At 39.7% G+C, this 26,093-nt stretch overlaps 1 protein-coding gene across 5 annotated transcripts in view; it reads left to right on the top strand.

Annotated features, from left to right (window-relative positions):
- ZMIZ1 (zinc finger MIZ-type containing 1) overlaps positions 1-26,093 on the top strand; it is a 348,247-nt gene that overhangs the window by 200,369 nt on the left and 121,785 nt on the right. For all 5 annotated transcript variants that reach the window (XM_027720707.2, XM_039380994.1, XM_027720705.2 and 2 more), the window contains exons 5-6: positions 7,271-7,384; positions 20,020-20,125. In XM_027720707.2, the coding sequence (XP_027576508.1) occupies positions 7,271-7,384; positions 20,020-20,125 (220 nt within the window). The remainder of the gene's footprint in view (positions 1-7,270; positions 7,385-20,019; positions 20,126-26,093) is intronic.

Below are 26,093 nucleotides of genomic sequence, written 5' to 3'. Positions count from 1 at the left end.
CCTTCATCAGCCATTATCAATTGTTTTTGTTCCAAAGGAACTATGGTTACTGCATTTACAGTTTTGAGCATCCTTATTTTTATATAAAAATTTCTATAGCTACAGCATGGTTTGTTTTGTTATTAAATTCCTGTATTTTACAACCATATGAGAATTTTAATTTCCATTGTTGTGGAGGAAGGCTTGAAAACCTGCATCCTCGCAGCTGAAAATGGCAAGCAGATCCTGTGAACTTCAGAGTTGTATACATGTGCATTTCAAATGTCATGAGCTCTATGCAAAGTTTACGTCATCTGAATATCTGGCTTATCATTTGGAAAAGATGGGCTTGGTACTGAGTTTTATATCACTTGAAATTCTGGACCTGTTGCAAAGTTTTGAGAACACATAGATTAACCTGTTGTCTAAACTTGGCTGACGTCTGAGGATTAACCCAAGAGTAAATATGTACAATATCAGAACAATAAAAGTCAGTTTTTTCTTTTGGCACCTTTCTTTTTATGCACCGTGTTTTATGGAGAATAATGAGGAATATTAAAAACAAAAATATTTCTCTAGGTTTCAATAACTGAAAGTACCATTATTTTTAAAAAAAGGAGGATGTTTTGAGGCAGGAGTATTTATGCTGTATTAACTGTGTCTTCCTCTTAAATTGATGGTATAGCTCCACCTTTGGGAGAAGTTTCATGATGCGTTTAATCCAAAGTGGCTGCTGAGAGCAGGGTCCTGGTGCTTCCAAGCCCTACCTTTTGTTTGCTGCCACTTCCTTTGAGTCAGGTCTAATGATTGTGTGGTCACATGATTGTGGGGAGCCTCACTGTAAGTGATGACTGAAAGTCAGCATTTGGGGGGTTAGTTCATGGTCAGAACAGTAAGTGTGGTCTGAGGCACTGAAAGTGGTGGAAGTACGTGGTTTGGCAAAGAATCTCTCATGGCAGCTTGCCATGAGGCTAAGCATTATCAAGGAAATGTATCCTTAGTTTTAGGTCAACTTCAGTCTAGCACTGGTATGAAAAAATTATGTGCTGTAACCTGTGCCCATTCCTATGGGCACCTGAATGGCCTGCTGCTGGAGCAGCTCACACTGCTGCTGTATCCCCCACTAGCGCTCAGGTTCAAGGACCTACGCTGCATGCCTTTTTGGGAAGCCAGTGCAGCTCAAATTGTTATGTAGGATGGGGCTAGTTCACCATTCAGCCATGTGTCCTCTTGTGCTGTGCAGGAGAGCAGGAGGAGAAGGCAGAGCCGTGGGAGACAGGAGCCTGTCAGGGCTGGCAGCCACCACTGCTCGCATTAGCTGGCAGTGCTTGAGGAACAGCAGCCCAAGCTTTCTGTCCTGCAGGAGAGCAGCTGCCTCCTGGATTTAGTTTCCCCAATTGGTGTACCAGAACACTTGCCAAGCGTGCAGCCTTGCCACATGGTGTGCAGGAACGGGTTAATTCCAGAGCAAAGAAAAGGCTACCTACCATCTCTGTGTGTTTTCTTTTTCTGTGCACTGAAAAGCTCCCTGTGTTGCCAGTGTTTTCTGTCGCTAATGCAAAATTCCCAGACTCGCTGATTAGTGAAGCTAGACAGTAGACAGGGTCCAAGTGGCTAACCATGTGAGAAATTCAGTGACTGTAGGCTACTGTTAATTAACCTAGAATCTAGCAACATGGCACAGTGTCTGTGTGATAAGTTATATTATCTTCAGCAGTTCAATTAAATCAAGGAGTGAGACACAGAGCAGACGTAACTCGGCAAAACAAACAGACAACTTGAGTCAGCCTTCATAATTTGCTGCGACATCACGTAAATAAATGCAGTAACTTGTTTAGCATAGTTAAGCAGTTTGCTGCTCAAAAACTTATTTGCATGACATCTCATTCTGAATAGGTTAAGTTGTGGCAAATTAGGTCTGTGCCTTCAGTCTAATGTATTCCACAGAAAAGAGGAAAAAAATCCTTCACCAGAGATGTCATTTGTAATTTGAAATTCTACATTTGTTTTCTGTAGTAACAAACTGGAACATATGGATTTCGTGTTTAAATGATTCACTTTCCATACCATTGCTGTCATGTTAGCATTTTTTGATGTGTGTGAGATAATGTTAAGCCTCTGTAATTGCTCTTAATTTTGACTAATATTCTTCCATTACTTACTAGACTGCTCTAAGATACACAAGTGTACATGTGGGTTGCAGTCTTCTATATTTAGAGGAGATAAGGCTGTTGTCCTTGCCATGTTTCAGTGTGGATAATTGGTTTCTGTCTCTAAAATCATATTGAGTCTTTGGTTGCAGGAAGTGGTTTGCACCCACTTTGGTGTGGGTGTGATGACTGATAGTACTCAATTGTGCTTTAGTATCCTTCTAAAAAATAAGATCTTTATTATGTATGCTTGTTTAACTCATAGCGGTCTCAATTCATATGTGGAATGAAGGTTATATTTTTGGGCCCATTGCAGAGTTTTTATTGTATGTTAAGACTTTTTGACCACTGTTTGATGGGAAGGGAGTAACAATTTCAAGTGGTGGCTGTACTTTGAAGTGTTTGGACCAAAATTGCCACGTGTCAGCTGTCGTGTGTAACTCTCAATGTGACTGTTGTTGTTGTCCTCACTCCAGGCAACTACAGGGCAGTAAACCATGGAACAGGAGCACAGGTAGTTGCTGCAAAATCTGATGAATTTGTGACCTAATGTACCTGCATCCTCTGCCTCACAAATTTGTATGTCCTCACAAATTTACAAAGATAGTCTGTTCTTTATGTAAATGGAGCGTTTAAGCCAGCGGTAGATGTTCCCATCTTCCCTGGAATCCCCCCCCCACCGCCAAATGTCAGCCCAGTCCTCAGAAGAGGGGTTTGGTGGTACAGTTCGCTCTTCTTGGACATAGTAAAATGGAGAGTGCAGTGGGTTTCCGTGGCTGGGTTTTGGTAGCGAGGAGGGCTACAGGGGTGGCTTCTGTTAGAAGCTGCCAGAAGCTTCCCCTGTTCCCCTGGAGCCAATGCCAGCCGGCTCCAGGATGGACTTCCTGCTGCTGGCCAAGGCCGAGCCAATTAAGAGCAATAGTAACACCTCTGTGATAACATGTTTAAGAAAAGAAGATTGTTGCACAAAAGAAATTCCAGCCAGGGAAGAGCGGAGTGAGAACATGGGAATAACGATGTAGACACCAAGGCCAGTGCGGAAGGAGGGGCAGGAGGTGATCCAGGTGCCAGAGCTGAGGCCCTGCAGCCCGTGGTGCAGACCATGGTGGAGCAGCTGTGCCCCTGCAGCCCATGGAGGACCATCGGGGTGCAGAGACCACCCTGCAGCCCATGGAGGAGCCCGTGCTGGAGCAGATGGATATCCGAAGGAGGCTGTGACCCTGTGGGAGGCCCAGGATGGAACGGGATCCTGCCGGAGACCTGCTGCCCATGGAGAGGGAAGCCCACGCTGGAGCAGGTTTTCCCTGGGTAGGACTTGTGGCCCCTGTCAGGGACCCACATCAGTACAGCTCATCCATGAAGGACTGCACCCCATGGAGGAGTGACCCACAGGACAGCAGTTTGGGAAGAGCTGCTGCCCGAGGGATGGACTCACGCTGGAGAGGTCCATCAAGGACTGTCTCCCGTGGGAGGGACCCCACAGGAGCAGGGGAAGGACTCCTCTCTCTGAGCAGCAGCAGAAACAAGTGACCACAACCCCCATTCCCCGTCCCCCTGCACTGCTGGGGGGGAGGAGGGAAAACATGGAAGGAAGGAGGGATGGGGAGAAGGTGTTTTTTAAGACTGTTTTATTTCTCACTCTTTGACTCTTATCCTGTTAGTAATAAATATAAGTACTATCCCCCCTTTGAGTCTTGTTTTGCCCGTGAAGGTAATCAGTCACTGACCTCTCCCAGCCCTTATCTCTACTCATGAAATCTTAGCTGTTTTTTTTTTTCTTTCTCTCTCCTCCAGTTGCAGAGAGAGAGTGAGTGAGCAGCTTTAGTGGGTACCTGGTATCTGGCCCGGGTCAACCCTGACAAAAACCTTCTGCTGTTTTCTCTATTCCGCAAACCAGACTGTTCATTGAAGAGCTACAAAGAACACAAGATTTCTTACATCTAAAATAAATGACTCTGAGAGACTGTCCCTTCAGAGGGGGTCCCTTGTGATCCCTGCAGTAATGATACACTCACATGCATCAAGTACTTCTGTGATTTCCATTCAGGCTAAGGGAATATTAGGTTTGGGGTGTTATAAATTATTAGACTGAAAATCTTCTAAATTTTTTCCATTATAGAAATTGTTATGTTTCACTAATAGCCTTCTAAAAAGCAAATGATACTGAAAGCAATCTGGTAAATAACTCCTTTGTTCAGTTCATTGGCTTTGTTCATCTCTGCTTCAGATTTTATTTATACAAATTCTCTCCACTTATTGAAAACATGACTGCTTGTAAGCATGGTGGTGTTAGGTGGCCCTTCACTAGTAGCTTTGAAGATAAACCAAGATGTGTCATAGCCAGATCCGGTTCATTGTCACTTTTTTCTAAACCATCTACTAATGAGGTGATTTTTTTCCCCCTTGTTTACATGAAGCACAGTTTCAGACTAGACTCTTCAGGCACATGCCTTGCTTCTGTCAAAATGCTGCCAATAATTTCAGTTGAAGAGGATAGAGCTATGCATGGGAAATGCTTCACAACAAAGCTGATGGATGGATCTGGCATAAGCTTTGTTTTGTACTTCTGTTCTTGGATTGAGAGCTGAGAAAATCTCTTTAATTTCCTGTTCAATGAATATAGTAGATGTAATATACTTCTCAGGCAGGCTTTTTGTTGTGAGGATGTGAATGACGTTGGGGCTTTTTTTGCCACAGGTACAGTGTTTAAGTTGTCAATAAATAAAAATCACAGTAGGCATTTGGAATGTCTTCTTGCAAAACTTAGCGAAGGAATTGTACCTGCCTTCATGCTTTGATTCATGCTGGATCTTCTCCTTGTTTTCCACAAAAATAACCTTGCCCTCTGTAATGTGAAAAAGAAAAGCTGGAGAAGAACCTTAATTTAAAATCATTAAATCTGAGAAATATATCCCAGACAGGGCTTCATGAGACATTGCAAGAAGTGTCCCTGCAGGACTGGCTTTTCTCTCATCCCATAACCTACTAAAATCCACTCCACAGAGGCACAATCCACTGGTATTCTGACAGCTTTTTCTTATGCTTTATTTGGGGGTTTTTTAGCCTATAATGGAACTAACAGAATTGCTTATCTTGCCCAATGAGTTTCTAAATGAGTTTCAGTTGGGTAGTTGCATTTAAGAAGTCAGGATTTCAGTATCCCCTCTGTATTTAAGTGGGTTGTGATACTGTGCCTCAGGGCTCAGTTGTGATGCAGCGAAATAACTTCATGGAGGGTTACAGAACAAACAGTTACACCAAGTCATTGAGGTCACCCCTGCTTTGGCACAGGCAAGTAGAAGGAGCAGTATTCACTGAGAGATTCGGTGTCAGGCAAGAGGTTTAAATGAAGCCTTCAGAAAGGCATCCTTTTACCTTTTACTTGTACGATTCATAACCCAAACTGCTGGCTCTTCATGGGACCTTTTTTTTTTTTCAAGGAGCCTTAAAATATGACTTCTTTAATTTATTTACTTGGATTCTTCTCTTTAATTTGTATGCACAACAGGTTGACTCCTCCAACAATTAGATGATCAGCTGGCAAAGAAATGTCATTCTGAAATGCAGCCCAGCTAAAGCTGTCACTGGATGGTAGTGTGAGCTGTAGTCCATGTTGGTAGAGCAGAGGATGAAAACTGCATTGCACAATGCCTGTGTGCTTTTTCAAATTCTGCTATTGTTTTAAAAATCCATGCCCCACATGTCAGTCATCTCTTGTTAAAACAAGGCCTCTGACCAAGAGCCTTCATTGAATAAGAATTATTCAACGTAATGTGATCCAAAAGCTCACAAACCGGGAACTTCTCAAAACGTGGCATGGGAGGAATTATTTTTTTCTTTCATTTGTCTTGAAGTTAATATATGCAGCTTCTCAGGCATGAGCGGATGAGGGGAGGAAAAAATAGGTTGTGAACATTATAGTTTATCCAAATGCTTAGGAATGAGTAGTCATGCTTTCCCAAATTATGCAACTGATTCAAAAATAATGATATATTTTAAAAATTATGCCTTTGGGATTTGTGCCTTCTGGATAAAACGCTCGTATCATTTTCATGTTTTTCTCAGCAATTCCAAGAATTATAAAACTACTATTTAAAAAGATACCAACAATTCATAAATATTCTCTTTTCTTCTTGTTTCTGGAGTTTTCACTGAAATGTCTAGCATCACCACAACTGGAGAATTTAGTAGCAATATAACTGATGTAAATTGAATTCCTTCCTTCCTGTACCCTCCCTCTGCTCCTGCTAAAATGTTGGAATACTTTGGTAATGTAGACAGTGAGGGATAACAGTGGGAATAATGGTATGAGGTAAGTTTACTAAATGCCTCTAAAACCAGGACTACAGGTTGTTCAGTACAAAGGCAGAGATTAATGTGACAGTTAAAAAAATTCGTTTGCCCACTCAAATTTTAGAACAAAACTAGATTTTTTTTTCTCTCTCAAAATCCTGCCACCCTCTTCAGGAGAGGTAGGGTTCCACTCTGAAATTTCTATGTGCCTTCCGTGCATGTGAAAACACCTCAAGTCTTGGCAGTATCCCACCACACTTTAGTTAAGAAATAATCCTCCATTTTTCATCATCCTGAAGTTGATCAGCCAAATTGCTCATGATGATATGTTATGAGGAACTGAAACCACAGCTCCTAGAAGGGATCAGTATAGTAAATGTGCTTTTCCCTGTCACTGTCATATTTGCCTCATCGACTGGCAGCAAAGATTGAAATGCTGACTGTTGGAAGGTATGGCTGTGCTGGCATTTTCCCACAGTGGGGCGTTAGCCCACAGCAAAGACACTGATCATAAGACTGAAATTTTGCTCAGTTTGGGCTTGGACAGTTTTGATTTCCAAGTAGAATCCATTATGATTTGCGGGTAGGAGAGGTGGTGCTATAGAGGAAAGAATTTGGGGAGCTCTGGTATTTCAGCTACAACTTGCCTCTAATTAATGAGTTCATGTCAGAAGACTGTGTTAACAAGAATGAAGTAGGATTTTCTGCATTCACAGTGCAATTTAAAGTCTTGCTTTCAAATTACACGGTGTTCCTATTTTCCAACCTTTGCAATAATGTGATGTAGAAAGGAACATGTGAGCCCTTGTGTGTGTTATTTACCGTGTTGCTTTGTCTTCCCTTTCCAGCACTTACAGAACCCGGCAAACTTCCATAATGCAGCAACAGAGCTCCTGGACTGGTGCGGAGACCCCAGAGCCTTCCAGAGGCCGTTTGAGCAGAGCCTGATGGGTTGTTTGACGGTATGTCCACTCCACTGTGACGGTGGTTCCCGTTCTGGTTGTGGTTTATACTGTGCGCAATCTGTCGTGGCCGAGGGAACTTGATTTTCAGAGTCTGTGTTTTGTGGGATTTTTTTTCATTTTACCCTAAACAAATGAAGCCGGACCCTAACAACGGTTTATTTGACTCCATTGCTTAACAGGAAGCAAGATGCAGTAACAAGAAGCTAAAGCATAAAAGGGATAAACCTTTTTAGTTAGATTACTTCCAAATGCACAGGCTAGGTTACTTGTTATGCACATACAACATTTATTTCATAGTTTGAAATTGCTAAGTGAGCCATGTTCTTATGAAGTTAATGGACTTTTCAGGTATTTATTTTCCTTTGGCATTTTTGGTAGGACTGAAGGACTACTTGTCTTCTATTCTAAGTAAGCTGTGCTTTCAGCTAAAGAGCGTTACTGACATGCCTGTTCAGCTTACTTTGTTACGTATATTGACTGTAGGTCTAATCCTGACATACTAATTCCAACAGTTTTATTGATTTCAGTGCTTTTCTTTCCATTCAATTTTTATTGAGACCGCTGTAGTTCCTAAAGCAACTTCATTATAGTGCATTAAAATACGTATTTGTGTGCGCACAACAGCATTTTTTGTTTTGAAAATTTTATTTCCCGCACACCCAGCAGCAGCAGTCCAAAATTGTTACATGGAGTCAAGACTTTAGAAGAATTAAATTGTGACTGGAGCAGGAGTGTTCAAAAGCCTCACTGCAATTTGCCAAACAAGTTGATATAAATAAATAGTCACAAAGGAAAGCGAAATTCTAAAATGATTAATGAAGCAACCATCATTGTATTTTTTTGGAGGGAAGAAGTGTGTGGATTATTTTCATGTACTACATAGCTGATATATGTAAAGCAGACACTAAGACTGAGACTTAGTTGCCAGAAATCCAAATGTTAAGGAATGGCTCCATCTTAATGTGCTCCGGTGTATAGCATCCCTCAGATTTCTATGTCAAAAAATTCAGAATAAATGCAGTGATATAAGGAGGTGCATATCATTCTGCCAGTCAGAGAACGAATGAAATAAAGGAAGTTAAAATGTTAATATTTTCCAAAGATAAGATATTTAACAATTGTGTTTGAAGTAAAAGTTATCTGTAACATCAATTATGAGGAAAAGATCATAATATCTGCTATGACCATACCTATATTTTATTTATGCTTTTTTAAAACTTTGCTAGCATTTTTCAGGGTAGTATTTGGGAAAGGAGACATTCACCTCAAGTATAATTAGGCAGCCTGTGCACAGTATTTTTCTGCAGCCCCCTGCTAGAACAGTGTAAATCTGACCTGCGACTTCCTTGCTGTTTTAACCTTTTCTTTCTACGTAAGCAGATCTGCAGCCCTGCCCAAGTGCAGGGTCAAAATAAGGTCTGACTGCCAGTGATTCACTCTGTTCACAGAGTGTACAGAAAGTGAGCGGGAAAAGCTCCATAAAAACTAGTGAGGTAAAACACACAATACCTTGTTTTCAGTGTATTGAAATGAAAATACTATCTTTCTTCTGACAAAAAGGAAAGAAAAAAATCTTACTATCTAAATACTGTTAATATTTGAACCTCATGTATTGCTTTGCTTCATAGTTCTCCCTGAAATACAAACAGGGTGGTGTGTCCCCCTTTCCCAAGCTTGTTGTGGGAGAGAACTATCTGCAGTGTAGGACTGACTGGCAGCAGCATCTTTATCACATTTTGTAATCTCATTATATTCCTGACAAGGAAATAACACAGGAACTTAACTAGGTGGCTTGTTCTGTTTTAGATAAATACATGGGATTTGCAGAATGCATATAAACTGTGATGAGTATGTTTCTTGTTCTTAATTTTAAAATTTCTCTAGGGAAGATATTCTTTAATTTCTCACTATGGACATCCCTCTTCCTGCTTCCCTTCAAACAGGCTTAACTGCGTGATTGTACTCCAAGAAGTTGGTACTTCTGTATCTTCTTAATACAATAGCAGTGCGGTGGGCAAAATCTCCTTTGTTTTATTTTATTTTCATTTTACTCCTAACAAGAATTCTTTCTATCTGAGTTTGCACATAAGTAATTTCTTTCTGAAAGGTATATTTTCAGGCTTGTTGTTCTCTTACAGGAAAATGAGTTTATGTATTTTATTTAGCAAACATGATAGAACTCCAGCCTGTTTCCAGAGAAATTATTAAGAAAGTTGCAAATAAGTAAAAGACAGCTGAAATACTGGAATATCATGAGTAACTTTAACATCAGCTTGCTTAGATGCCTGTTCTATACTACCAGGTACAAGTTTTCTTTAATGCTGAATAGGTTTATCAGTGTCCTTCTTTGTGAGGATTATGCTAAAAGAAAAATGAAAAATCAGTATGAAAGTGTGTTCAACCACTGAAACAGGATTATTGTTTTATTTTGCCAGTCTTTAAAATGAGCTTCAAAACCAAATTCCCTTAACAATTCCATATATTTGGATATACTTTTTAAAGCAAGTAATCTTTCCCATCACTACAACATTTGAGCTGGGTGGTTCCAAAAGGCATTTAATTTGGAAATTCTACAAATACTAAAAATTCTTGCTTGCTTATAAGGCTTCCCTTCTGTAGTATTCGGAATATTTTTTTTTATTTTTTATGACATTCTGTTCTGTTAACTCTCTGACCAGGGAAAAAGTGGTATGCTAAACTGTTCTGGAACCATCAAGGGATATGAAATCATCATGTCCTATGAGTGGATAACACAATATATACTAATCCAAATTGAAACATATTAATATGTCATGACTGCAGAAGGACAAGCTCTCTCAGGAACGTTCAGGCTATCCATTCACACACTGGAAAGTTCAAATGCATCAGGTGTAATGACAGAGCATCAAAACTGATCTGTTGTGTTACGAATAGCCAATTAAATGGTACCTCTGGTATAACAATTCTTTGCATCATTTAAGTCTTATCTGTAGTCTTTTGCAAAAAATTAACCAATTAGATTTAATCCTATTAATAAAAGAAAAATATGCTCACAGTCTTGAAATTATGCTTTAAGAGCTGGTTCCTAGAAAGTTTTTCTGTTTACCCAACACCCCATCTTGGTGTCGGGACTGTAAGTAATGTCTGGTTCACTTAATAACACCTGTATGTTTTTATTCCTGTTGCCTGCATCTTACACACCCTGGATAGATGCAGAAGTTTGATCTTAGGAATATTCTGCCTGGGCATTAGCAGAAAAGCTTCCAGCTTCATTTATGGAATTGCTGGGTTTGATAATACACACACACATATATATATGTAGGCTGTTATAGAAGGTTTTCTTAAATGCCAGCACTTAGGGAAATCTCGATGACTTGAAAGTTTCATGCATGAGCCAAACAGCAAGTGTTGAACAACAATATTTGTCTAGTGTTTGGTTTTCCTTGGTCATTTTTTTCTCTTTTAGAATAATATGTGCACAGTAAACATACTGGCTATTAACAGTAGATAGCTTTATATTACTGGAGCTACACTTGCTACTATGGGGCTCCAGTGATGTTGTGTGCAGCATAACAGGAGTGATTTTTCTTATCTCAAGAACAAACTCAGGATTTGTTAGAGCAGCTAAGGTATGTAAACTTCATTTAACTAGTTAAATACTTTGTGTTTGTTATATAGGATCCTTTAAATGATTGCTGTTTTAGAGGTGAAATAATTTCTGTTTATGATAAGGAAATTAGGCTAATGCTGTCAAGGCCTACAAATAAAACTGGAGTAATTCTCAGTAATTTGCAGCGTAAACAGTCAAAGAGAAAAGGTTTAGGGTACACAGGTGAGCCAATGGCTTGTGCTATAAAAGGAAAATATTTTTCCATGAACTAAGCCCTAAAAGCTGAGCCCACTTCTGGCCAAAACGTCTGTGACTGCATATGCATTGTCATTATGTTCAAACAGTTCTAGCAGACACCAATTCTAGAGCTTTTTGTACTTACCCATTACAGGAAATCACCAAAGTGTGTGGGTAATAAAAGTTTATAAAGAAAACACATTTCAACAGATAAATAAAAAGTCAAGGATAGAGCGGTAAGCTTTGAATCTGTTTTGTTCCTTGCAAGCTACAAGCTACAGAAAGGTTCCCTTAAACAGCTGTTACTGGAGTCATGCAAATGAATTATGATCTTTCTCAGAGACAATAAAAACTCTTCTGACTGACCAAGAAAAGCTAGGTGTTATTTTTCAACAGTAGTTATTTTCAAATCAAATACAACAGTCTGTAGGCCAGAAACTAAATTATAATTGAAATCATTGATTCTATAAATTATTGAAACTGCAATGGATATGGTGCTCTTTGGTATGTAATATTACTTCTTGCATAGTGTTATGGGGAGCTAATTAAAACAGCCTCCACTTTCCACAAACCAGATATAGCTGTGGTTTTATTAACAATTTCTGATTCTAGCACTAGATTACATTATGGCAAGGCTTATAGTCTTGATAAATTTAAGGCTATCATTCTCTAAAAATGTACTGTATATGGCATTACCTTATGGTCTCCTGAAAGAAACAGGTTCAGTTATACACAGCAGTTGAAAAAAAATAAACCTATTTTGGTTGGACAAGGTTGTTTCATCTGTTTCTGCCTCTTCTCAGGTCCACTCTAGTCTCGTCCCATGGGTCTGCTCTTGCGAAGCAGTTTAACATGTAAATGATCTTCCTGGAGGCATTGGCTAACATTTGTGTTGGTGCTGCAGCAGAAATGGAAATGAGGGGACAGCTGAGAGCAAAATGGACAGATTTACAGACTTGTCTTCAGTGAACAACAGTAAAGGCACTGCCTTGTTCTCTTCCTGTGCTTCAGCGTTACAAGACACCGAGTTTATTGTTCTTTAGGGCTCTTCAGTGTGTCCAACAAAGAAATAAAAGGGTGAGAGAAGCAGAGCTGTGTGCAGTTCCTCTGGAACTGTACCTAGGGGCTTAGTCTAAGAAATTAAAATCCAGCACTACAACAGTTTTGGACAGTGGGAGGAATTCAGGTATGCGGGGTGTGCTTACCTGAGCTGACTCCTGCTCAAAGCACTGCAGGTAACAGAGTTTCTCTAGTGAAAGTTGTGGTCTCTGACCACTGTGGTTAGGATCTGTGTCTCTCTTTGCGTCCAAAAGATGGCACTTCCTACCCCAGTTTGTCCACAAAAAACTATGCTGAAATAGTTATTAAAAAAGCCTCCCCCCCATCTTAAATGTTCTAGGTTTTCCTCTTCAGATGTTAAGTCTACCTCAGTCATCAAATGTATGAAACTCCACCTGTGTTTGTGAGAGAAATATTTCTTTTTAAATTAAGAAAATAACACACAAAGCTGTAGTCCTAGCTGTACTCTGTTTAAGGGTTATGGATTACACTTAAATTTGTTGTGCTGCTTGTACTTCTTACTAGATCTCTGTACTGCTGATGAGAGTTGCTGAAATAACAATAATCGGTGATAAACTGCTATAATTTCATGTTTTAGTGATACTGATACCTGGTACAATAATCTTTCGAATTGCATTTCTCTTTAGGAAATCCTAGAATTGAGACTTGAGATTTTTTTAGATCATTTTAAGGGAAAAAAGCTATTTGTTCAGTTTTCACAATACAGAAATCTATTTTAGCTTGCCTGATACATTGCGGAAAAGATAATTGATTTTAAAAATACATATATACTAAAAAAAGTAAAAAAAATACAAGAATGGCATCTCTGAGTAATGTAAAGTTTCCACAACAGGATGCCTCAGACTGCAAAAGCAACAAGTTGAGCTAATGCTAATATGTTCACAAGGTATCTGCTGCTGCATTGACTTCACACTTGCCTGGGTTCATTCTGTTTAATGCAGAAAAGTATGTAATGAAAAATCAACATGTGACATTCAGAAAATCAGATTTCAAACCAGATTGAGATCTGAACGTGTGTAATTACAGATGGAAGAGTTGGTTCAGCATCTCTCTACCCAGAAAATGGGAGGTTGCAGTGCCCACGAGAGCCCTGGAAATATTGCATTTAGTCTTTGTATTCAAGGCTTCCAGAGCAGAAAGTTCACGTGGAAGAAATGCTGTTTCCGTCATCCTCTCCATGCGTCTGTCAAGCACACAGCTTTGTGTTTGCAGTGCATCACAGCACGCCAGGGCTGTGTACGTGCTGTACCATCAGAGTACAACCAGCAGGCACAGAACACTCTGCTTCAGAGCAGCTCATAGTGCTACCAAATAGCTCACTCAGTATTGTTCGTTGTCCTATGACCTCATGGTGGTCTAAAGCCCTTAATTTTGTTAGTCAAGCAATGGATTATTTTACGGCCTTAAAATATTTGTTTGAGATATGCTGCTATCCAAAGTAAAATGCTTTTGGAATTCCCTCATCATTTTCTTCCTGTGACCACTGTATGCTTCATGCAAATCATTGTTCAAAGTGTGCCAGGACTCAGGTGGCAACAGTATTGCAGTGACCCAGTGATCAGCTGGCTTAATTAAAGCACAATCCCTCCCTCTTTTCCTCTGGGAAAAATTTCAGATGGAGAGGGTTGTGTATAGTGACCTTCTCTTTGATGTTTATGGTTGCTAGAGACATGCAGAGGAGGGGAAGAGGATGTAAAGGAGGAGGAGATACCCCTGTTCTGTATGATTTATGTCACTGTTGCAGGAAGTGTCAAGTACATGGCAGGCATACTGGTTTATTTTATTTTGAAAATATGATTCTTATCCACCTAATGGGGTGGGAAATAGATTTTAAGAAAACCATAGTTTGAATACAAGGCCTCCGTAAAGTCTCTTACATTTTCAGAACCTACTTAATGTCTGTTTTCAAGCATCAAAGGCAAGAAACTACTTAATGATATATAACTTCCCTGACTTGCTTTGACTGCCTGTATTATTGAGGCAGCCCTTCTGCAACTGGAGTGTAAGAGTCTCATCAGATCAGGACTTCAGATCACAGATTTCTTCCTCCTTTTCCCACCCTTTTATTTTTTTCTGTTTGAGGCAGATCGCTCTTCATGTTGCAAAATTCCTCAATTTGCCTCCTGTTTATCTGATCTTTGTGTGTTACTGAGGGGGAAAAATTACCATCTACATTGCAGAATTCTAATTACAAAATTTCTGCTGTAGTCTTCAAACTGCATTCAGATAATTTCAAGTGTGCACAAGTGGCTGAACACTGAGCTGTCTGAACTAGCAATCAGCTGGCATTTTTAGTTTTGAGCAACCAGCAAATTGAATTCGTAAAATTCATTCTGATGCCAGCAGGGGGGGGTGCTCTTGACTGCTGCTAGTTAAGAGATTCATTGAAAGTGCAACATAATGGAAGGGAGTTTAGAAATAAGCAGTCATATAGCTCTCTTGATTAACAGGCCTGTTAGGTTGAGAGGTACATTGTTCTAGTACTTTGTAGTGTGATGACAAGCAGGGCCAGGAATGGAGCTTACCATGGTGAAAAAAAGAGAAGGGAGAAGTATTGCAGGTAAATTCAGCAGAAAGAAAATATGTTGGTAGCTGAATTTATTTGCTTTTTGTGTAATTAAAACCTCACTCTCATGATTTTCTTCTCGCTGTCAATGACCTTGAGAGTTCAGACATCTGGAACTCAGCAGAGCTGTGCCACAGGCGGTGAATGGAATGTCTCCTTTATAAATGCTGTTTATCTGAGTTATTCAGATTAAAGATTTCAGAGGTCTGGGGTGATCTGTTTTTCTTATTGGCAGTTGGTGTTATAATAATGTTTGTTTGCAAATAAGGTATATGTTCCTTTAAAGACATAGGTTGAAATAAATAGTTACCAGTGCCATATCTAAGTTTAAATAAAAGCTAGGTGTTACAAGTGTGTTTAGGGAATAGGCTAGCTTTTCTAAGATCTAACTGTCTGAAATGTTATTGTAATATAGCATAGAGAAATATTAAGTGTTGAACCTTGGGCTGGCCAAGCACCTCTCTCAGTCATGATAAAGAATGATGATCTCAGTTTATGATTGTGGTACTGGCAACTATGTCTGTTATTTTTTTTTTTTTAATGCACTACTTCTCAATGGAATTTTATGTTAGGTATGCTTAGGTCAACAAAGATACATGCTTACAGCATTGCAGAATGAAGTCATGGTTGAACACGTGGTGCCAGCTGCATTTTGTCTGAATTTTTGCTGGTGTGCTCAATTTGAATTTGCAGTTAGAGAAGGACTTAATATGTTTGCAAGTGGTACCACATCACTTAGCTGTTACGTTTAATGGATTATTGAAACTGTGTTGCCTTGATTCCATCTGATCAGCACCATTACCTGAGTAAGATCAAAATCACAGGAGGTTTCAAACGTGGTGGATTCCTGGGACAGGATTCAGACTGAGCTGCATGGCTCCAGTCAGCAGCAGGTGTCAGGTTTGGCTTGGGATGGACCTAAGGGAGCCTGTCTACTCTTTTTCTCCAAGCTGGAATGCAATATAGTTACTGTCTGGTCTGCTATAAATCCCCTTACCTTCCAAAATCCAGGGATTGATTGATAGGATCATTCTGGTGCTTGATGATCCTTAATACCTCGAGCATTTTCCCAGTGTTTATCCTAAGTCACATGTACACTGACCAGATGAATATCTGCTCCTGATTTTCTGTTTGGATGTTTGATTTTTCTTTCCTATCTATAGTATTTCATATATGTCTTTGATCTGGTTTTTGGAACATTTTTCCAGTTTATAAGTATTATTTTGAATTCTTACCCTGTCCTCTTAAGTGTTTGCATACTTTTCTGCCTGAAAAACCATTTAGAGGTTTTGCAGTTTACTCTGCTTCATTGTCCAAGTCAGGACTGAATACATAGAACTTACCTGTAACCAGGACAAGTTATGAATTGACTGAGGACTATTAATTAATAATCTGAATAAAATTTATACTACTGTCATCTGGGCTATGTTCCTTCGTTACAGCAGTGTTATATAGGGCAATGTCAAAAGGCATATTAGAGTTAAGATATGTTAACTTGTCAAAGAAGGAAACTTTACAGTGTGGATAGATTCATGATAATGTTCTGTATTACTCACCTAATATTTGTTTAATAATATCGTTTTTATCTGTTCGGATACCTGTACTTTCTGAAATTCACCTTTTACTGTCTTAAAACCAGAGATGTGATGTGCCCTCAAGGTCTCTGTCTTGAATGAATTTCTGAAGATAATCATTAGCAGTTACAAAGTTTGCCCAGGCTAGCTCCTTTGAGGCCCTCTAAGGTAAATTTCATCAGGGTCTGCTGACCTGAATATATTAAACTTACCAAATGTCTTGTAGCTAGTTCTTTGTGTTTTCTGGATCATGCACCTATGACGCATTTGTCGTCTTGTTTCTGAGAATTCTCAGTGTTTATTTAAAAGGCCAGGAGGTCCCTTGCATACAGGTTCACTGGAGGAAAGCCTTACAAGTAAAGTACCAAGTGAGCAGTGTCTGACTTCAGTAGTGGACAACCTGGAACAGGATCCTTGGAGGGATATATGATCTATTCCATTAACTTTAATGTTGAAATAAAAGGAAGTCTTTAGCTGTCACAATTGAAAGAAAAGCTTTAAACTTTCATTATGGTTAATGCAAGAATTTATAAGCTTGTAAAGAAACTGGAAATAAACGTATACTGCCCTATTCATGTTGACCAAGGAGATCGCTGAGGAATGGTGTGCAAAAGCCAAGAGCTGAGGGAGAAGGGACCAGAGAAAGCCCTCTTGAGCACAGTTCCACCAGTTCATTTTATAGAGCCTTTCCGCAGAGTGCATAGAAGAAAAATTTAGGTGGAAAATGACTCTTGGCAAAATGGAAATTTTATTAGAAATGTCTGCTTTCCATTAAGTATCTGTGGGTTTTGTTGTTCTTTTGAGAGGAAGAAGGAGTGTTTTTGCAGTTTGTCAGTGGAAGCACTTTCTTTCAAATTTAGTATTTTTTTTTACCTTTTTTTTTGACTAAAATGAATTTGCAATTTGTTTTGCCTCGCGCTTTGCTTGAAAAAGTAGAACAATAGTTTGACTGGGTGACTTCTGTATACTCACAAGTTCAGATTCCACCTTTTCATGCTTAGTCTTCTGCAATGCTTGCTGGGGTCCAGCTGCACCCTCTACGAGGTGGGTGTTCACGGGCCGTGCCATGGCCATCAGTGCACTCAGCCCTGGGCTGTGCACCCTGGCACCCAAAAGCTCTGCTTTCTGCCACACTGAGTCACACAGCACTGCTTCCTCAGGTGCGGGAAATTAAGGAAACTCATGAGAAGTGGAGTGTAAAAGGCCTCAACCTGTGGTTAGGACTCAGACTGACCAAGGCTTTGCAGCCTATTCAGTGAAGACATTGCAAGCAGATATTGGCTTTTGTGGTTTCTACAGTTCTCTGTAGTTCCTGAGTTACCTAGTAGAATTTTTTCCATAATTAGCAAGATGTCAGTTGAAAGTGGTGATTTGGCCTCTGGCCACAGGAGGGTTCTCAGTATTTGTAGCTTGTATTTGTAGCTTCATGTTTTAAAATGAATCAAGCATATAAACAGGCAATGCATTTCCTAAGTTACTGTGTGCTCACTGATTATCAGGTGTATCTGCCCTCATTCCTGTCCAGTTTCAAAAGAAATAGTTGAGTGATTATGTGCTTTTTAAAAACAGAAAATGGGAGGGCCTTTTCTCTGTTGTTTTACAGACCTGATTGGCACTCTGAAACTTGTTCCTCTGTGATGGTACAATAGATGATGGCTAAAGGAGTTTAATTAATGTTTGCACACTAATGAGACATTGTTCTCAGGAGCCTTTTACAAGATGGTTTTTTAGAAGAGCTTTTTATCTGCTGTCTGCTCATGCCTCCCATAATATCTACTTGTTGGTAGCTGAAATACAGTGATATTGGAAATAGGAAAGGGGAACAGTTACATTTCCAAGTTATGTAAGTGTCTTCCAGATTTTATGGCAGCCCACAAGTCTTCACTCCTGTTGCTAATTTAGCATGAAACATGAGATATCTTGTTCTGCTCTCATTTTTTTTTCTTGTGAACACTTGTTGTTTTGGGTTGGTTTTAATCTTATTTTTGCGAGTTTGGACCCACAGTCTTCGCCATGATATTAACAACAGCCAGACTTTTGGGTGTAAAGGATTAAAGGCTGATCTGCCAAGTTGGAATGCAAAAATAATTGCATTATTTCTTCTACCTTTTTTTTTTATTTTTTCTAGCTGAAACATGAAGTTGTAATTGTAAAGAAATGAGATAAAACAATAGGTGTGTTCTAGTGTTTTGTATTATTTTACTGATTATCCTCAATTCTCATTTCTTTTCCCTGAAGCTCTCTACTCAGTTTTAAGGTTGACAGGGTTAAATTTAGGGAGGGGACACTCCCACCTGGTAGAGTCCTGTGAATGTATAATTTCTAAAGTAATAGGAGCAAGAGAAACAACAAAAAAATCTACCTTGGAACTTCATTTCATGCTAATTTTTTTTTAAGAAATATTTGGTTCTTAATTGTAAATTAGAAAAGTACATATTGGAAGAAGTTCAGAATAATGTTTGTAGATTATCACATATGTTAATTCTTCACTCTGTGCTATACTGTGGCTTTTTGCTGGGATCCAGTTCTGGACACAGATAGTTGCAGTGTCATTAATTAAGAAAGAGGCTTTCAGATGAAGATAGGGGTGGCAAAAGGATATTTTCTTGCACTGTAAACTGCTAAGGATAGGAGCTTTCTTTTGCTTCACACAAGGAAATGGTGTTCTGTTTCTTGCGCAGTTCCTTGACCGTTTTTTCAATGCAAAGAAATAATGGCAGTGTTAAGAATAATCTGTTTTATCTGTGCCTCTGAGTCTGAAGTCATCCTGTGCCACTGGAAGGCAATAGAAAAGCTCTGCTGTGTGTAACTTCAGCATCATTTGGCAGAAGGACTGTGGTATTGTGTTTGTACTGTGCAGATTTTCATGAGGATACGTTCTTGGCCAATAGCTGAGTTGCTGGCTTGGAGAAATAGTTGACTGCTTTTCATCCTTAACTCCAGTCTTTGATTTGCCTAGTTTTGCCAGTTCTTCTAGATCAGTCAACAACAACAACAACAACAAAATCGTCTTTCCCTAATTTAATGTGTTTGGCAAATGCTTCTTTCACGGGCCTATTTATTCTAAAACTGTAGTAAATGTGCTTCCCAATATGGTATTGTTGAAATGCAGCAACTGTGGCACTGATCAGGGCGTGGGAGAACGCTATCCATCAGTGCGGAGAGGGCATTTTGACCTAAAGGACCTGGGCACTGCCCTTGAGAACAGGGCCAGGAACTGTAAAACAGAGACAGAGACCAAGGGATTTCTCATCCTCAAGTCTCAAGTACAGTAAAATGTATTCTATACAATCTTTACATACATTGCTCTTGCATTATTTCTTCTGGCTTTGACTCTGCAACTTTCACAGAAGTACCAGGCCTTTCTTCTGGCGAGTGGTCAAACAACTGGATCATCAGAATACTCCTGCGTTCAGTTTGCTGTGCTTGCTTTGGAAACTACTGGACAGCAGTGCCTCATACCATGTTTGTACTGTGACTCTTGCAGCAGATTGTTGTCTAACATTAGTGCTGATAAGCAGGTTGATGTAACCTTGCAAAGAACTCAAGTAACCCCTAATGAAGCTTTCTCTCTTTCCCTCTGCAGGTGGTTAGTCGAGTGGCAGCTCAGCAAGGATTTGACTTGGACCTTGGATACAGGCTACTGGCAGTATGTGCAGCCAACAGGGACAAATTCACTCCAAAATCAGCTGGTAGGAAAAGCCTTTTTTTGGTGTATTATTGAGTCTTGGATGGTCATATTCTGAATAAGTGCTACCTGCAACTCTCATGCGTTCTTCAAAAAAAAGCAAAACCAAAAGCAAACACGTATTTGGTGGTAATAGTGCCGTTGCTTTTAGCATTTTGATGACATGCTCTTCTGAGGAGACATGACTTTGGAAATTTATGTTTTCCCCAACTGGTGCTGTTCACTGCCCTGTTTGATCTTATGGATGAAATGCTGTTTCCAGAAGCACGGATGTTCAGTAATTTTGTGGTGGGAATGAACACACTCAGACCCCTCCATCTTGGTAAACCATTGATTTTCTGTCATGTGTCAACCTCTAAATCTTTCACGTTCATTCTGCACTTCTGATATATCTATTGCAAGTAGTTCCTTGACTTTATATGTCTGTGCAAATAAATACCGTGGTTTCTCGTACATCTAGTCATTAGCTGTAGGATTTTGAGCCAAGAGTAGTTAGCAATGCTATTGGTGTAGTATTAAGTAGCCATTTTTCCAGTATTTTACAGCAATAATCTATTACAGGGCTCTGATCAAGTAGCAGTATTTGATCATGATGTATTGCCATTGCTCCTCTATATAGTAAAAGCAGAAAACGCACTTGAGGGTCTTTCTGCTGCTCACATGTTCAATTTAACTGGAGCATTTAATTCTGGTTCTCCTTTTCTTAGCTGATGAATGTCAACATAATGTGCACTGGCTTGGAAAACAGGAAGATAATTGTTCCATTCCAGACTGAGCATGGATAACTTTTCTGCTTAGTACTAAACTGGTATGCAGTCCCCATTTTAGAACATCAGGAAAGGTTACCTTCTTCCAAAACAGTGATTTGTAGCCAACTGGTTGGGTGTTAACATTTCTTTTCATGTTCCTTTTATCTTTACTCATGGCTGCCTTTTGTTCTAAGTGTTCTAAGCAGTTCCTCGTGCAAAAGTGGCTTTCACATCAAAGCATGTTCACTGGACTTACTGTTTTATTTTCTTGTATGGGAAGGGATCATTAATCTTACTAAATGTTGAATAAACTGTCTGATTTTCATCCGGAAAAACTGTGTGGAGGATAAAACATTCTGTTGACCAGGCACAGTCTCCCTTTCTTCTGAATTTCTATTAAGTTTATCCATTAGCTAGCTATCACATCTGTTGTTGGTTGTTTGTTTTTTTTTTTTTTTCAAAAAATGCTTGTCAAGTGAGACTCTCCATCTATAAGTGCATTGTGTGATATATTAAAACTTTTCAAATTTTTTTTTTAAATATAGCTATTCCTCCCATCTTACTAATTCTTCCTGACATGTCTTTTTATCAGTGTGTTGGTGAAGGTGAGGTTGTGAGTCTCTGTATCTTTTCATGTTGTAGTCCTTTTTCTTCAGGGCTTGCATGAGGGGGTAATCTTGAAAAGTGCTGGTCAGTCATGTCCTACAAAAGCCCAGTGTCAGTGTTTGATTTCTGCCAATAATTGCTTTTTTGGGAATATATGCTTTTTTTTTTCAACTCATTACCCTAGCAGTCTGTACAGGGTGCAGTCTTTCCATTGTTAATTGATAAGATACTGGGAAAGCTGGTAAATCATGTGCTCTTCTCTCAGTATATTCTAAAACCCTTCTCAGTCCTGTGCTTTTCTTCCTGTTTCCTACTTGCATGTACAATAATTTATTTTCAATTATCTTATATATTTGGTTTCATAAGTACTTAAGTTTTACTGTGTATACAGTTGTTTCACCAGTTATTGCAGGGATTTTATCATGCCCATCTACACCATGCTTTTCGTGCTCTTGTTGTCTGTGTTAAATACTCATATTTTGGGGCATACCATAACATATTTTGTGAAATGCCACATATATCTCCTACTTTAAGGATGTCACATTCACATGCAATCTATGAGAGCTACATCATTGAATGGGCAGCTTGAGAGACGGACAGACAAGGGTTACAAATGTGAGGTCGTTTCAGAACACGTGGACTTTTTTAGAGTTAATTTCCACATCTGAGTGCATTAACATTTTCTGATTTCTAAATGTAGCAGTGGCTCTGCTCTCTCATTAAATTTTTGTGAAAATGTTGAGATTGTCCTTTGTTTTTTTTGCAAACAGTGTGGATCACTGAAAGCTGCCTTTTGTGATTTGCTGAAGTTGTTGTCAGGGATGCTTGCACATTGTTTTGAGTAACTCATTCTGTTTGCTGTTACATCTGTTGAAAGACACCTTCAACAGTTCTTCCAGTCACTTTCCTACAGAAGTCCCGTGATGTAGATATCAAATGGCATTAATTTTAATGAATAAGCATTTGTTTTTCCCTTCCTCTAGGCTTAAGGGGAATTTACAACGGTTTGAATTCATTCCACCAAGTATGAATTTAATGCTGCCACCGGGATCACTCTGGAAACATTTTTAATCCATGTTGTTTAGTGTCTGACATTCTGAAATGTGAGGAGAAAAAAACATTTTCTAATTAAAACACATTTGAGTAGGTGAACACTGGAGAAAATAATTGCCCCAAATCCTTTCAAGGGCCATCCACTATTACTACCTCTTTATAGCCTAGGACAAGGCTTGTTGACTGCAGGCTGGGAGCCTAGAGTGGCCTGGCAGTGGTGGCTGGCACGTTTTGCAGCTCTGCTGTGTGGAGCAGGTAGACCACCCCAGCCTGATGTCTGTCAAGTCTCCTGGTTTGCAGAAACAGCTGAACCAGTGCAGTCAGTAGTCTTGCTCCTGTTCTCCAGCAATTCCCATCCTAAGCTTGCCCTGTACTGGCAGAAGAGGTTTTGCTGGTATGGCTTCTGTTCTGTTTGACTGGCTCCCTGAGCTGTTCCTCTGCAGGGCCATAGGAGAGTGAGAGTCCCTGTGGCAGTGCCTGAGGATCTCTTATCCCTAATGGAAGAGGGCTGGAGCCTGAGGCTAGAGGGCAGAACAGCCAGCTGCCAAATTGGCTCAGCTCTATGGGAAATCCACACCCCTGGTTCATGCAGACGGCCCCACGATGTTTCATCTCTGCTGGTTTAAGCAGTTTTGGTGGTAGCTCCCTCTCCCTGCTACACTGGAGAGGTTGGGGAGTGGTTACAGGAGGTGCAGATGGCAGATCAGAGTACAGGCAAACATGGGGGAAGCAGAGAGAGATGAGAGGCTGGAGCCATGTGAGGCAGCAACCTTTACAGGTGGCACAGCCTCAGCTGGGGGAAGTCAGGGGAACAGACCAAGAGCTGTCAGTTCCTCAGCTTCTCCCATCCGGGACTGGGACCGTTTGGTGTTGCCAAGGCAGTGTTTGATGTTGTGCTTTTTAGTCTTGTTTTACTTGGCCATTGAGATGGTTAATAATTAGCTAATACAAATTGTTTTGGAGAATGCCTGGAGGGGAGGCTCATGCAGCATGAAAAGTATTAAAAAGTTGTCGTGTGTGTGTTTTTAAATAGAAATGATGATTTAATGACTGTGCCTTTTGTCTCTGCTTTCTGGTGTTTGTACCTGAAATAATAGCTGCTGCCTTTTATTCTCCTGGCCCATGCTGCTGCAACTGGGCTGCTGCCTCAGCAGGAGGTCAAATACAGCATTTCCCACCCTGAAGACAAATGACAAAGCCTTTAAAATATATGTGTCTCTTTCGGTGACAGCTGCTCCCCAGACCTTCCACTGCAAATTCCTTTGCCTTGTTGTGACACCTATAGGGGATGGCCCAGCAGGTTGGCTGCCTGCCTGCTCATTTGCTTTCATACCGCAGTAACCCGAGTTGCTCTTAGTATGTGAGTGCATGGCTCTTTGTGTATTCCATTTTTTCTTCCTTAAACCCGAAGACTTTCTTTCTGAATAGTGCTTGCTTGGACCTTTTCTGAGCATATATCCTGCTTTTGTCCTTCCTGTAGAAGATTTTAAGTCATTTGGTAGCTTTATTTTAAGGTCTCCTATTCACAAAAATAGAGTTCACCGATTAAAGTGTTTATTAAAAAAAAAAAAAAGGGGAGGGGCAGCAAAGGAAGAGAGAAAGGGAACAATTTTCTGCTCTGAAATACTTTTTTGAAAAAATACTTTATCGAGCTACTGAAGTTCATTGCTCTTGTAGCTACTTTTCTACTTTTGCTTTTGTCAGGAGGCCAAGCTGAGGCCAGACAAGGGGACGACAGGATGAGATCATACAGGGAGCTTTGTCAGAAAAGGACAGTGTTCAGTATCTCTGTAAAGAGAGACAGGGAGGCAGGAGCCTGAGGGCAGAACTGTGCAGAAAAGGTACTTCAGCAATCACTGAGAATCTACAGCAAACAAACGCTGTGATAGCTTGGATGGGCAGCTAAGTGTTGGCTGTTCGATAGCAGAAATAGCAACCCTTTTTGATATTGCTTTGTTTTCAGCCCCTTAGTCTCTGCTTGGTGTGCTTCTGATTTTACTTTTCAAGAGCAGTATTACTGAATAACCTTGAAGCATAAAAATATACTTAATATGAAGCATAAACTAAAGCTTCATGGTGTTTGAGGATTTTACATTGTTTTGTTTATTTCTTTAGCTTTAATCATTGTACTCTAATTCTAATATAATAGGGCTCTTCTTAGAGAGTATGATACCAAAGCTGTGAATAAATTGGACCCCGGGCTAACAAAGGTATATGTAGTGAGAGTACTTGCAAATGGTGGTGTTAGAACATTACTGCACAAGATACTGAGACCTAAGGTATGTCCTGATCAGGATAAATTTTCAAAGCAATAGTACAGATTGGGCAAAGAGTATTTGGGTGTATTATCAAATCAAACTTCAAGAAACTGTATAAAATGAGAAAAGAAATTACTCAGCAATGTGAATGAAGAACAGGTAGAAAGTAAGGATAACCTCTAGATTATAGGGGACCACAAGGCTAGATTAACACTTTGCCTAAGTTTCCATTAATAATGCTCACATTATCTGTGGAGACAAGGCAAAAGGAGTCAGCTAAAAGGATTACCAGTATTCAATGGAAATTACTCCAGCCAGGGCTGAAGGGATCCTTCCAACTTGAAGGGACCAAATGATGGACATGCCTCTGTTTGGAAAGAAATAGCATATGAACTGTCAGTCTCGTGCCTCACACCTAAGATTTTCAGCAAATTCGTCGAGTCAAAATGGTCTTATATGACTGGAGAAGAAATACAAATGCTGTATCGGTACTTGGGAAAGTGGCTGATAAAAATGAGAGCAGAGTAGAAAATGTTGGCTTGGGTTGTTCGTGAAATGAAAGCTGAGCAGAGTTATGAAATGTATGTAAATACTAACAAATAACTTAGGAACAAGAAGAGCTGTGAAGCTACTGAAGTACAGTGTTGGCACAAAACATATAGGTGTAAATTGAATAAAATAAATAAGAGGGGAATTCAGAATTGTTAGGGCAGTGGCATTTGAAAAATGTTTTCAGTTAGAATGATTCTGGAGAGGGATGGAACAGAGTAAAGGCAAATGGAAAAGTCAAACTGCCTTTTTAAAGATAAAACTCAGTGTATGAAATTGTGTAATGTGGTTCTTGATGTAGCTGGAAGCTGGTTAAGAACCTTTTGTCTGTGTAGTCCTAAATTCTCACTACAGATCCATGCAGATGTCTGATTCATTGGTACATAGAGTTGATATCCTGAAACTGTCCACTTGACACTCCTCATTAAAATAAAGGCATTATTTTCTTTTAGTTGTTACCTTCTGAAACAGCTTTTGATGCTGAAGACTGAGTGCATTTCAGGTGATCTCTAGGTTCACTTCCCAGCTGTTAGCGCAGATTCTCACTGTGTGCCCTTGTCTGCTTTGCTCTCTGTTTTGTAGTTTTATATTTTTGAAGCAAGGATAATAATACACCTTCCATCTCACTTTTATTTATGTGGTTTAATTAAATTCAGTATCCTGCAGTACAGAAACTACCTCTTCCCCTGTAGGTAGATCTTCAGTGCAGTGGAGCCATGGTTTCAGCTGGGTACTTACTCTTTGTTGTTGTACAGAT

Source organism: Pipra filicauda, unplaced genomic scaffold, assembly GCF_003945595.2.
Source record: "Pipra filicauda isolate LSUMZ 115617 unplaced genomic scaffold, ASM394559v2 scaffold210_size2929891_pilon, whole genome shotgun sequence".
In the NCBI taxonomy this organism is placed as follows: Eukaryota; Metazoa; Chordata; class Aves; order Passeriformes; family Pipridae; genus Pipra; species Pipra filicauda.
This window is presented reverse-complemented; position numbering and strand designations above follow the sequence as displayed.